The sequence below is a fragment of the Myotis brandtii genome, unplaced genomic scaffold (genome assembly GCF_000412655.1).
Source record: "Myotis brandtii unplaced genomic scaffold, ASM41265v1 scaffold270, whole genome shotgun sequence".
Lineage (NCBI taxonomy): Eukaryota > Metazoa > Chordata > Mammalia > Chiroptera > Vespertilionidae > Myotis > Myotis brandtii.
The window spans coordinates 846,483-858,594 of NW_005360273.1; the positions used below are offsets into that span (position 1 = coordinate 846,483).

General features: G+C 38.4%; 2 protein-coding genes across 2 annotated transcripts in view; both read right to left on the bottom strand.

The window, feature by feature from the left end:
* The window catches only part of LOC102263923 (hemicentin-1), a gene marked incomplete at its 5' end in the record, with an annotated part of 222,783 nt that overhangs the window by 93,982 nt on the left and 116,689 nt on the right, over positions 1-12,112 (bottom strand). The window contains 6 exons of the mRNA XM_014541442.1: positions 168-362; positions 2,011-2,161; positions 7,531-7,676; positions 8,319-8,432; positions 9,696-9,869; positions 11,456-11,647. Coding sequence (XP_014396928.1) covers positions 168-362; positions 2,011-2,161; positions 7,531-7,676; positions 8,319-8,432; positions 9,696-9,869; positions 11,456-11,647 — 972 coding nt within the window. The remainder of the gene's footprint in view (positions 1-167; positions 363-2,010; positions 2,162-7,530; positions 7,677-8,318; positions 8,433-9,695; positions 9,870-11,455; positions 11,648-12,112) is intronic.
* Positions 3,821-4,982, bottom strand: LOC102262700 (pre-mRNA-splicing factor ISY1 homolog). The gene has a single exon (XM_005868507.2). It carries the CDS (start codon positions 4,911-4,913, stop codon positions 4,056-4,058), a length of 858 nt encoding a protein of 285 aa, XP_005868569.1. The 5' UTR covers positions 4,914-4,982; the 3' UTR covers positions 3,821-4,055.

Below are 12,112 nucleotides of genomic sequence, written 5' to 3' on the forward strand. Positions count from 1 at the left end.
CGATGCCAACTTCTCAACCTGAAGCGACAGGGACAGCTGTGACATCTGGCAGCCGGTGTCAGATAAATTACATGGCCAGGAAGTCAATCAATTCAACTGGTCTTAATAAATGAGAGAAGCACATCTGAAACAGATTCGGACTTCCCCCTGTTCACAGCAGTCCTTACCTGGTAAAATCAATACTCTATCACTCGAGGCCAGAGGACGGCCGTCTTTGTACCACGTCAGCGTAGGAGGAGGAGCGGCGTTTGTCTCACAGTAGAGAGAAATGGGGTTGTTGATGATCACATCCTTGGCTTCTCCACTCCTGCCGGTATCCAGCATGTTTCCCATTTCCCAGAGTTTCTGAAAACTTGGAGGAACTACGGAGGAAACACATGGGATTTTGGACACATGTGAATGCCAGTTTCAATCCATTCAACGAAGACCTTGGCTGTGTTCTCACGAGAGTGATGTATAAATGTAATAAAGTAGACAGTGTGACAATATTTTCAGGTATTTCTACATCTACCAGCTCTAGCTGTGAGCCAGAAAAGTAGGAGACAGAAGCTGGAGCTGGTTCCCCTGGGAAGAACAAGAAGTACAGGCTCCGAATGCTACGCTCACCCCCTGCTCTCCTTCCCTGTCAATGCTGCCTGCGGTCAGCAAGGAGCTACTAGAACAAGCCTGGCTAAGGAATGCCATCATAGCAGGAAAAACATATTTTGAAGAGCCATTAAAAAATAATGGCTCAGTTGAGAGCATTTTCCAATAATTTGTCTTACTAAGAAAGCTAAAGGAGTTATGATGTCAAGATTAATAAGTCCATTAACTAAAACAGTAGGATAATCTCAAACTTTTCTGGGGAACACATATAAACTTTCTAGAAGGTGATTTGCTTGTACATCAAAAAATATTGAAAATGTGTGTAACACATGACCTAAAATTTCCACTATTACTAACGAATAAATGAAAAAAATCAAAGATATACGAAAGTTTTATGTAAAACCACCCAGTGAAACATTACATACGAGTAATGAAAACTTGGAAATGACTCAGACATTCAATAACAGGAATCAGGTTAAATAAATACTTGGATACTCAAGTGCTAAAACAGGTATAGTTATTAAAAATCATAGAAAAAAAATCATGTTGAGAGTAACTATCAACAATAATAGCAGGTATCATTTCTTAACCATTTTTCTAAGAGTTTTACATACTTTATCTTATTTAATAGTCACCACATTCTATAAAACATTCATTTTCAAAACAAGGAAACGGGTTTAAAATATTTAGGTAATTTACCCAAATCAAAGGGGTTTTTTTGTAGCCACAAAGTTTTTAGAAGCCAAAAATCATCATTCTAATCTGTCCGACTACTTTAAATTCTGCATTTTATCTTTTCTTTCCATATAAATGCTACTTGAGAAGAAAAAAAGAAAATGCCCTGGGCTGTGTGCTCAGTGGTTAGAGTGGCAGCCTGCATACAGAAGGGTTACTTGTTTGATTCCCGGTCAGGGACATACCTAGGCTGCAGGTTAGATCCCCGGTCCTAGGCCTAGTTCCTGCTGGAGGTCGGTCTCTCTCTCTCTCTCTCTCTCTCTCTCTCTCCCCTCCCCTCCCTTCCTCCCTTCCACTCTCCCTAAAAATCAATGGAAAAAAATATCCTAGGGTGAGGATTAAAAAAAAAAATTTAAAAAAAGAAAGCTTCATGATATAACATTGGGGGAAAACTAATGTAGCAAAGAAGTATGGATCATGTGATCCTAATTTGTAAATGCAGTTTACATTTACACAATAGAACAGAAGGAAAAATATCAAAAGGAAACACATAAAAATAACTAACGTAATCCTGAATAATGGGATTATTTTTTTCTTTGTTAATTACTCAAGTCCAGGTTTTCAATAATGAATTCATATTATTGTCAACAGAAAAGAAACTACTTAAAATAAAACCAAGCCAAATCTCTTTTTCATTGCTTAGGCATATCATGTAAATTAAATGATATACAATAAGCACATCAGTATTACCTTGTATATTCACATCAAAATCCAGCTCATCTTCACCTGCAATATTAGATGCCACGCAAGTATATCGTCCAGTGTCTGATATTTGAGCTTCCTTTATTTGAAGTGTGTGTCCATTGGCAGCAATATTAACATGATCATCTGATTTAAGGGGCTGTGATTCAATTATAATTAATGTTAGCATTAAGTACTCTAATAAATCCTCTAAGAGACCATGCTGTTGATAATTTGTATAATTCAGAATAAACAGAATTAAATTTTATGTGAAATACTCAAAAGCATATCTTTTATTATATTTTGTCAAAAATGCTAGAGCATTTTAATGAAAGGTTGAGGGCATTAACATAATCTGATTTCATGTAGAAGTCACTGTTGTTCATTTAGAAATATCATCACTTCATAAACAAAAAATTTTAACCTAGAGATATTTATATTATGATGTTTTATTGAAAGTATTACTGTACTTAATGGAATATTAACTCACAGATATTTATATTATGATGTTTTATTGATAACATTACCTACAGTTAATAGGGCATTTTTCATCTTCTACATATTCCTGTTTACACTAAGTTCCCTCTTATTCCTTGAAGATTTTAGTTCCTGGATCAATGTCACTTCTTCTAATGGTACTTTTCTCATAATTCTTCGTGATTTCAGTATCTAAATAGTTATCCAATGCTGTGTGCATCCAATGCTGTGACCTCTTCTCTAATTGTTTGTCCTCAACCCTCTCTCAGCCACTCAACAGGTAAGTCATACCTAGACCTTATAATTACCCATAACTGCACCACTTCATAGTCTCAGTTTCAAGTTCTCACTCTCTGACCGCCACCTCCTAACTTTCTAAGTCACTTCTAGCATCCCAACTCCAATACATTTTTGATCCCCTGGGAGGACCCACAATCCATGGGCCTTGCAACATTATCAGTGCCTCTCACTCTCCTCCTGATCTCCATTCCCTCCTGACCCAGAGAAGTCTACTATGGCAATCGCTCCTTGTATAAACCCTCAACTCCCTTGCCTCTGTCCCTTTATTTTACTTCCCTGGCAAAACCCTAACCCTGGTTAATATCCGTCTCTGTCCATCTGAGCTTCCCGTCCTCTACTCAAGGACATCCCTCCAGCAACTGTGTCCTCTCTTACCTACATCATCAGCAATTTATTCTTTTCCACCAGATTATTTCAATCTACATACAGCATACTGTAACTTCCCCCATTAAAAGAAAACTCTCTTTCCCTCACATCCTGCTACCACCTTCATACCAGAAACCATCAACTCTCTTCTGGACCACTACAATAAACTCCAATCTAGACCATTTTTTTTGTTCTCTCAATACAGAAGCAATATAATCCCTTTAAAACCTTAAGTCAGAGCATATCACTCTTGTATTTAAAATTTTCTAGTGACTTCCTATCGGAATAAAGGACAACTGGTCTAACAGCAGTATAATCTGGCACTCTATTAATCTTCTTCTGTGTCCTCATGTGTTGGGGTCCAACCCCAGCAGGTCTAGGGGTCCCCAAAGGTGTGGACGGAGTCGGCGAAGAAGGAATGACAAGGAGACAGCGTTCAGTTGATCAGCAGCCTAGCCAGGATCTCTAGCCAGGATCTCCAGCCAAGTTCTGTGTTTTATTGTCTTGTTACATCTGTATTTATACCAGTTGATTTTAACCCTATCAATTTCTATTCCAAGGGTTAGGGCGTTTCTTATCTCCATTCCAGGGAGTAAAGATTATGTAGCTTAAGCATGATTGTTTGTAGTTAAAGTGATTAACTACCCGCCTGGCACTTAGTTAAGGGGTTTAAACTGATAGCATGTAGGCAGCCTGCAAGGGAGGGGTGGGACAGACTCCTCCCCCGAGACCATAGCTGAGGTAAGAAAAGGTAAAAGAACGAATGGTAAGAAGAAGCAGGGAGCCTTGCCGCACTAGCCTGCCAGTCTGTAGTCCCAGGACAGCAGAACCCTGTAGGTTAATGCAAGGGCCAGCTGGGGCTGAAGAACTCCCGACAGGTTTCCAGACCCAGGGAGCACCCTCACTCAGCCCTAATATCCCATGAGTCTTTTGGCCTCTTCGCTCTGGGCCTGCAGGGTCTCACTTGCATACTTCTGGAGGAGTTCCATCTTCTTCCTTCGCACAAGTGCCTCCTCGATCTCTTGCTGCGATGGCACAGGGACATGGGCGATGAACTTCTGCTGCTCATCTTCGCCTCCTTTCTCCTGGCTGCCTTCCTCATCAGACTCCTCCTCCGTGACAGCATAGATGTTGATTTCTTCCTCCTCTTCCTCCTCCTCTTCCTTTTCTCCTCTTGCCAGCCGAGCCTCTCTCTCTGCTTTCCACTTTTCCACTAACTGGGCTCTGAATTTCTTTTCATATTCCTGTTCCAAAGGCACAATAACACCATCATCTTCATCTAGGTAACCATAGTATTCAAAATCAATTGCCTTCATGAGCTCAGCATGTGTCTTTCTTGGAGGAGGAAGAGGTTCTTTTTCAAATAGCTCTCTAACACCAGGCAAATGTTTTGCTGCTCCAAAGTATTTGTAACCTCGATTTCCAGGGACTTCTTTGCCTTCATGATCTAGCATTTTAGGGCCAACTTTTACATAATCAGGACCACCCAGCTCCGTTATCCGGACCTCCCAGTGTCCTTTCTCTCTTAGCAATTTGTTAATTTCATCATTCAGGTCACGAATTCGGAATTCACCTAAACCAGCATTCTGAATTTGAGCCACTTTTTTAGAGATCTCTCCAATGATCTGTCGTCTCCACTTCTCAGTTTTGGGCAAGTCAGTACATTCTGAGGCAAGGAAGGGTCTTCGTTCCTTCACTTTTCCCTCTTCCAATTGAGCTTGGCGAAATCTTGCTAAGGCCGTCATGGCCTTTTCTGCATTTCGGGCCATGGTGCAAGTGAAGGGGGCCGCCCTCGGACCGCGTGGCCAGAGAACTTCCCGGCCTCAGGGGAGGCCAACCCTGGCTGTTTGGGCACCAATTGTTGGGGTCCAGCCCCAGCAGGTCCAGGGGTTCCCAAAGGTGTGGACGGAGTCAGCGAAGAATGAAGGCTGCGTTCAGTTGATCAGCAGCCTAGCCATGTTCTCTCACTAGGTTCTCCAGCCAGGTTCTGTTTTTTATTGTCTTGTTACATCTGTATTTATACCAGTTGATTTTAATCCTATCAATTTCTATTCCAAAGGTTAGGGTGTTTCTTATCTCCATTCCAGGGAGTAAAGATTATGTAGCTTAAGCATGATTGTTCGTAGTTAAAGTGATTAACTACCCGCCTGGCACTTAGTTAAGGGGTTTTATTCCCTCCCTAACTTCAGGGAAAAATCCCTACCTGGGGAAACAACCTTTCTTGGAGAGGTGACCTTGGTTAAAACACATAGCGCCAAGAAGGGGAGCAAACATATTAAGAACAGTATGCCATATACGCCAGGTCCCTTGAAACATATGCTGTGCAGATGTTTCTTCCCTGGAGCGACTGTGTCAAGCAGCAAGGATGGACCGGCTTCCGGCACTCATGGGTCACTGCACTCCAGCAAAGATGTCTCAGGGCCTTGGCCCTTGAGATTCTCTCTACTTTAGCATATTTTCCTCTCATATCTGATGTTTGCTTCCTTTACTTTCTTATCAGCGAGGCCTTCCCTGTATAAATAAGAGATCACACTCCCCCCACTCACTTTTCTTCTTCTTGACTGAATTTTCTCCACAACATCTACCCCATCTGGTACATTATGCATTTTACTGCTATGTTTGTTTAGTTTTTGACTCCCTAAACTTCATATGAACAGAGATCTTTCTATTTTTTCTTCATAGCTGTACCCTCCTCACCTAAAACAAAGTCTTGCCAATAATATGATATGATCAAAAAATAATGTAGAATGCTAATGTAGAATATAAAAGTAGGATAATTTAAAATTTCTATGCTAAACAAAAAACTTTAAAGTGTGAATAAATAAAACCCAAACGCTATCTCAAAACTTTTTGGGTCTAACATTGGCAATATTTTTAGTGATGTTCTCAAAAACTCTGTTTTGTTCCAGTGGTGTTGCTTATCTGAAGAATGAAATAACAGAAGGATATGGGAAATAAACAACAACAACAAAAACCAGAGTGCTTTTTTTGTACACATTCAAGGGGACCAATCCCAAACCCTAAAAAATTTAACAGCTTAAAGTATAACAACTGGATCAATTTCAGAGTCTGGATTTGAAACTGTAATTTAACTACTCAGTATAAAATTCAAAACCACACGAAACTGTCTTATTCCTAGTGCAATTCTAATCATTATCAAATTTTTATGTGTGCATGTGTTTGCTTGTGTTTATGTGTGTGTGTGTGCATGTGTAGTAGCCACAATGAATGAAAAGCCTTTAGATAAAATTAGAAATAAAATAAGATTTGCAGGTGAAAGGAATTAACAAGTAAACTCCTATAGATTTAATATTGTACCATGAAGTGTGCTTGCACTCAGGAAAGAAACTGTAAACAGAACATGGTGGGAGTTCCTTATTTTTCCTTTTGTAATGGCTTCCAGATGAAACTTGCTTATTTTATGAGATGATTTTTTTAGTTGCCAGTATTGCAAAATCCATCTGTTGAAAAAATAAAGCTATATCTTTCTGCATCTTAAATCATGACTCGTACCCGAACTGCCACAACTGGATGTAACTGACCACTTGGTTGATTATGTGTAAAACAGGACAAAGATCAGCTTAGTAAGCACAATATGCACAGCAACGAAAAATCATCTATTTTGGTTTAATCACCAGCATATATTTCTTTAAAACATGCGTGGAAGAAGAATGAGAAATGAGGGTATGTGGTCTGAGAGAACACATAACTGAAAGATGTGCTTTTTCTTTAAAAGACTCTCATTGCCCCTAATTAATTATGTTGGGCACTTAATCATCACATCTAGCTTTCCCCTGCATCTTGGAAGGTTAAAAATGTTACCTTTTGTAAAAGAGTTAAAGATGTTTACAGAAAGTTCTGATTAAGCTCAGTCCCCATGTTACGCCTGTCATAAGCTGGTTTAGCACTGTTTTTTGTGTTTCTTCACTATGAAGTTTATTTACTATGTAAAACCAAAGAACACTAGAAGATGTTTACAGAAAGTTCTGATTAAGTTCAGTCCCCATGTAATGCCTGTCGTAAGCTAGCTTAGCACTGTTTTTTTGTGTTTCTTCTTTATGAAGTTTATTTACTATGTAAAACCAAAGAACACTAAAACCGTTCCCCATTGGGAAGGTGGTTGAATTTTCATGGACAACTGCTAATGTACACAAAGACAACCCTTGTCAATGATGGAATAATACTAATATTGTTGAACACAGTTAAAGTTGTGTGTTGTTTTTTTTTTTTTTTGCAGATTTATATTCTTAGGAGCATGAGATTGTGCTAGTTTTAAGGCCACATTGATTCTCTGAGTTACTTGTGTCTGTTTTACTAGTATTATTGTATAATTGACCACTTGAATCGGTAAGAAACCATCAGCAAATGAAAAATCTTGTGACTGGCCTGTCCATCCTTGTACCAGCTGAGAGAGGCAGAAGGAATTGCATAGGCTTCACATTCCAAGGTCAGGGTGGTGTTTACTTTGATCTTCACTTCTTTAGGGGAAAGACCTGGTCCCAAGAGGTCCCCTTTATTGATTATGGGTGGAACTGTATAAAAACAAATATTAAACCATTAAACATTGGTTCTTTCAAATACATGGAATACCATGAAAATCACACGGAGGATCACTTTACAAGAAAAAACAAGGAAATAACTGAAGCATTTTCTATGCTCCCTTTCATCAAGAACCCAAGTTAGGGTCGTACGAAAGGGTCATGTTCAGATACAGATTATGAAGGAAAATATCATTCTCCCTTTGTCATTATAACACTGACAACGAGGCTAATGTCCTTTCCAGAACAGTTAGCTGCATTGGTTCCAGGTCCCCAGACACAGTGTGAGCATAACCCATAAAATGCATTTTATCGGTCATTAAAGAGACCAACTCAAAGAACCAAAGACAATCAGAAAGATACTCTCCCTTTTAAAAATACAAAAACAAAATCTTGATATGTTGGTATTATTAATACTCATATTAACTTTGTTTCCCCCCCCCAATTTATTTTACTTATTTTTTCTTTATTGATTAAGGAATTACATATATGTCCTTATCATCTCTTCATGAAGCAAGCTGTATAAACATCAAACTTTAATAATGAGTATAAATAATTATGGACCCATAAAAACAGAGCTGGAAGAGTGAGACAACTTGGGGAAAAAATGAAGCATAGTGCTCTCTCAGAACTTACTGTAGACCTTCACTTCGTAGTGCTTTATCATTTCCCCCGCCTCATTCGTGGCTACGCAGGAGTATCTTCCAGCATTGTCCTCCTGTGCATTTAGGATCTGCAGAGTCCTACCTCCTGAAAAATCATGGGACACCAAACAATCTTTGAAATCACGGCGGCGGCAGAGCATGCACAAACTACCAAGGTTTTAATTCTTACTATTGGTATATTTTTCTTCTCTATGCCAATTTTGTAATAGGTATTGAACACAAGACAAAGTACAAAACAGATGGCCGCTGCATGACCACCTCAGGCTCATTCTGACCCTCCCATGCCTCTGTACTCAGTCTAGCTAAGGTCCCTATTTCACTCTCTTTATATCTAGGTCTCTCCCTCTTAGTCATCTTCTCCTTCTCATCTACCTGGCCTATCAGTAGAGGTTGGTCTTGCTAAAATAGAGGTTTTATTCGTTACGTTTCTCCTTAAACATCTTCAATGGTTCTTAACTGACTAAAGATTTAAGTCAAAACTCTTTAATCCAGGCATTCAAAACATGACTCTAACCTTCCTTCCTCACCTTTCCTCCTACCTGCCCCCCTCTGTGTAGCAGACACACACAACACACATATACACACTGTCTCCACTTGTTTGGGAAGGAGGAGTATAATTATTAGTACTTGCACATAAATAGGCTATCTTAACTTTATTCCTTTCCCACCTTAGTCATTGTGATGGATCTGGAATCTCTCCTAGTTCATTTCCAAACGAAGAATTTCTATAACTTTGCTTTAAGGTCTGGTTCAAGTTCTGACTGCAGCTAAGCATTTCCTAACCACTTCAGCTCACTGGCCATTCCTTCTTGTGACTCCTCTAAAACTTGTGACTATTCCATTAACCATGCCCCATGACTATTCATAACCCATGAGTATTCATGCATTCCTGTTGTTAATTAACTTTCACATGTTTTATTTCTCCTTCTCATAAGACTGTAAATTTCTTAAAGCCAGTGATCATACTTTTTAATTCTTTCTATTTTCATACATATTGCCAGGTATTAGTGAGGAATAAATAAACTCAATTGAAATACTAACCTTCAAGGCTCAATTCAACAAGAAATAAATTTCTACCATTTTTTTGGCATTCCACATATTTTAGCAATTAATTACATTGTGGTATTTATTTGCCTTTTTATTTAGATATTTTATTAGTCTTTCAAAAAGTAATTTCAGATACCTTAGATTACAGTACATATACAAATAATTTTATAAATTAAAATATCGATAGAACATAACACAACCAAGAACATAAATACGTCAATAACAAAACTCCAATGATTCTGCTTTTCTACAATAGTAGATGGCACAAATGCACCTCAGGCATCTGAAGGAAACTAATTACCTGGAAGAATACGAATATTTCGGTTGGATTCTAAAGGAGTTCCATCCTTAAACCAGGTGATGGTAGCTGGAGGATATGAATAAGCTTCACAGACCAAGGACGTGGGGCTGTTCAGGATGACAACGACATCTTCAGGGCTGCCATCACTATCGGCACCAGCAATTGTAGGAGATACTAAAAAGGATTTAAAATTTAAAGAACTATATTTAGAACATCTCTGTGCATTTCTAAATTTCCATTGTACTTATTTGTGTAATTCCATTCTCTAACAATTTCAGAGAACAACTGATTATTGTTCTTATTCTACACAAAAGCAGTGAGAACCTCAAAAGACCCACAGGGTAATGGAAAGAATGACATTAAAAAGGAATCATGACACAATGTGCTAAGGGCAATAATGGGAACTCTGGTGCAGGATAGACAGAGGCATAGCATTCAATCCAATGTAGGGCCTGAGGTGTGAGGACTCCCCTCAAGGAAGGCCTCCTAAAGAAGATTTCAAAGTGAGCTTAAAGGATAGTGCTAGTTAAAAGGTGAAAGAAGGCAGAGAAATAGGAAGAGGGAACAACACATTGGGAGCAGAGGAGTGTAAACAATAAGGGGCAAGCCAGAAATACTTACAGAGGACGGATTCATGGGGGTCAATATTGGAAGCAAGGATAACAGAGACAGGTCCATTTGTTTCATAAAAGGTAACGAAGGACTGAACTAGAGCATTTAAAGAAGGCATAAAGAGGAGGGGGCACCTAAAAAATATATTTAGGAAGTCAACGGGTGGGACCTGATGATAGAATTTGGGGGTTATGAGAAACCAAAGTCAAAGATAATTTCCAATGTTCCTGCTTGGGAACCTAGATAAACAGCAGGGAAGCAACATACATGGAAAATATAGAAAGATTTGCTCATTGAGGAGTGAAAGATGGTTTGTTCAGGTCTGAATAACTTGACTTTTTAGTGCCCAAGAGAATTCTCAAGAGAAATGTCCAACAAGAAATTGTATATAGAAATCCAAACCGTGGGAGAAAGTTCTGGATCGCAGGTATGGATTAAAAAGTCACCTGTCTATAGGATAATCAAACCTCTTGGAGTTAAGTTTATTATTTGAAGAGAATATCTGGAGTAAATGAGCAGTGAAGTAAGGACAAAACGTTTAAGAGATGGGGACTTAATGTTTAGGAGACAGATTAAATAAGAGTCACTAAGAGACAGAGAAAGGGAGCAACCAAAGGTATGTAAGGGTAACTAGGGAAGAACCCTGTCAAGGAGAAAGTGATAAATAATGTTCAAACCATTAAGAGTCAGACTGAAAAAATAACTGTTGGATCTACCAACAGGGTAGCCTTTGCCATCTTAGGTAGCAAACGTAGATTTCAGTACAGACAATTGCCAATAATGGCAGAGTCCCACAAAGAATGGATAGGATATCTCAGGTTGAGCCCCCTTTGCTTTTGACCGGCTTCTCTTTGACCCGCATATATTTATGCTCTATTATTGCTTATTTAACATCTATCTTCTTCATAGTTGTGTACCCAGCATAAAACACAGTACCTAGAACATAATACGTATTCCAAATATAATAAATGAATGAATGTATGAACTCATTAATAAAATTTAAAAAACACACAGCAAATGTCTGCAAACACTGGTCTTCCTTAAATAATGAAATCCTATGATAGAAATATTAATAAACATAAAAAGAAGAGAATTTAGCCTATGGTCATGTCTGAGTCTTCAAGACTTGAAGCAATGCTTCTACCTACCTAACACGTTAAGACTGAAACTTTTGCTCTTGTCACCAGCTGTGTTAGAAGCCAAACATGTATATCTTCCAGTGTGTGACACCTGGGCATTGGTAATTTGAAGAAAACGGCCACCAGACATACTGTGATGGGTGTCATCTTCTTGGACGAGCTGCCCGTCTTTGTGCCATGTAATTTCTGGCACTGGATTCCCTGTAACAAAAAGCCATTTCTGAGAGCTGGCTATGCTCACATGTCTACAAGTAACAACTGAAAGAAGGCATTTTACTCATTTGCCTTTTTAAATATCCCATTTCTGAAACAATGCAGTAACCATTCATACCAAAATAAATTTAAAACATAACCTAATGTATAATAATAATAATAATAATAATAATGCTATGATAAAAATGTACAAAACTTAAAAATAATTTTCAAATGAAGATTAGTTTTTATCAGACCTTAGACCAGTGGTCGGCAAACTCATTAGTCAACAGTAACTGAAAGAGGGCATTTCACTCATTTGCCTTTTTAAATATCCCATTTCTAAAGCAATGCAGTAACTATTCATACCAAAATAAATTTCAAACATAACCTAATGTATAATAACAATAATGCTATGATAAAAATATACAAAACTTAAAAATAATTTTCAAATAAAGATTAGTTTTTATCGGA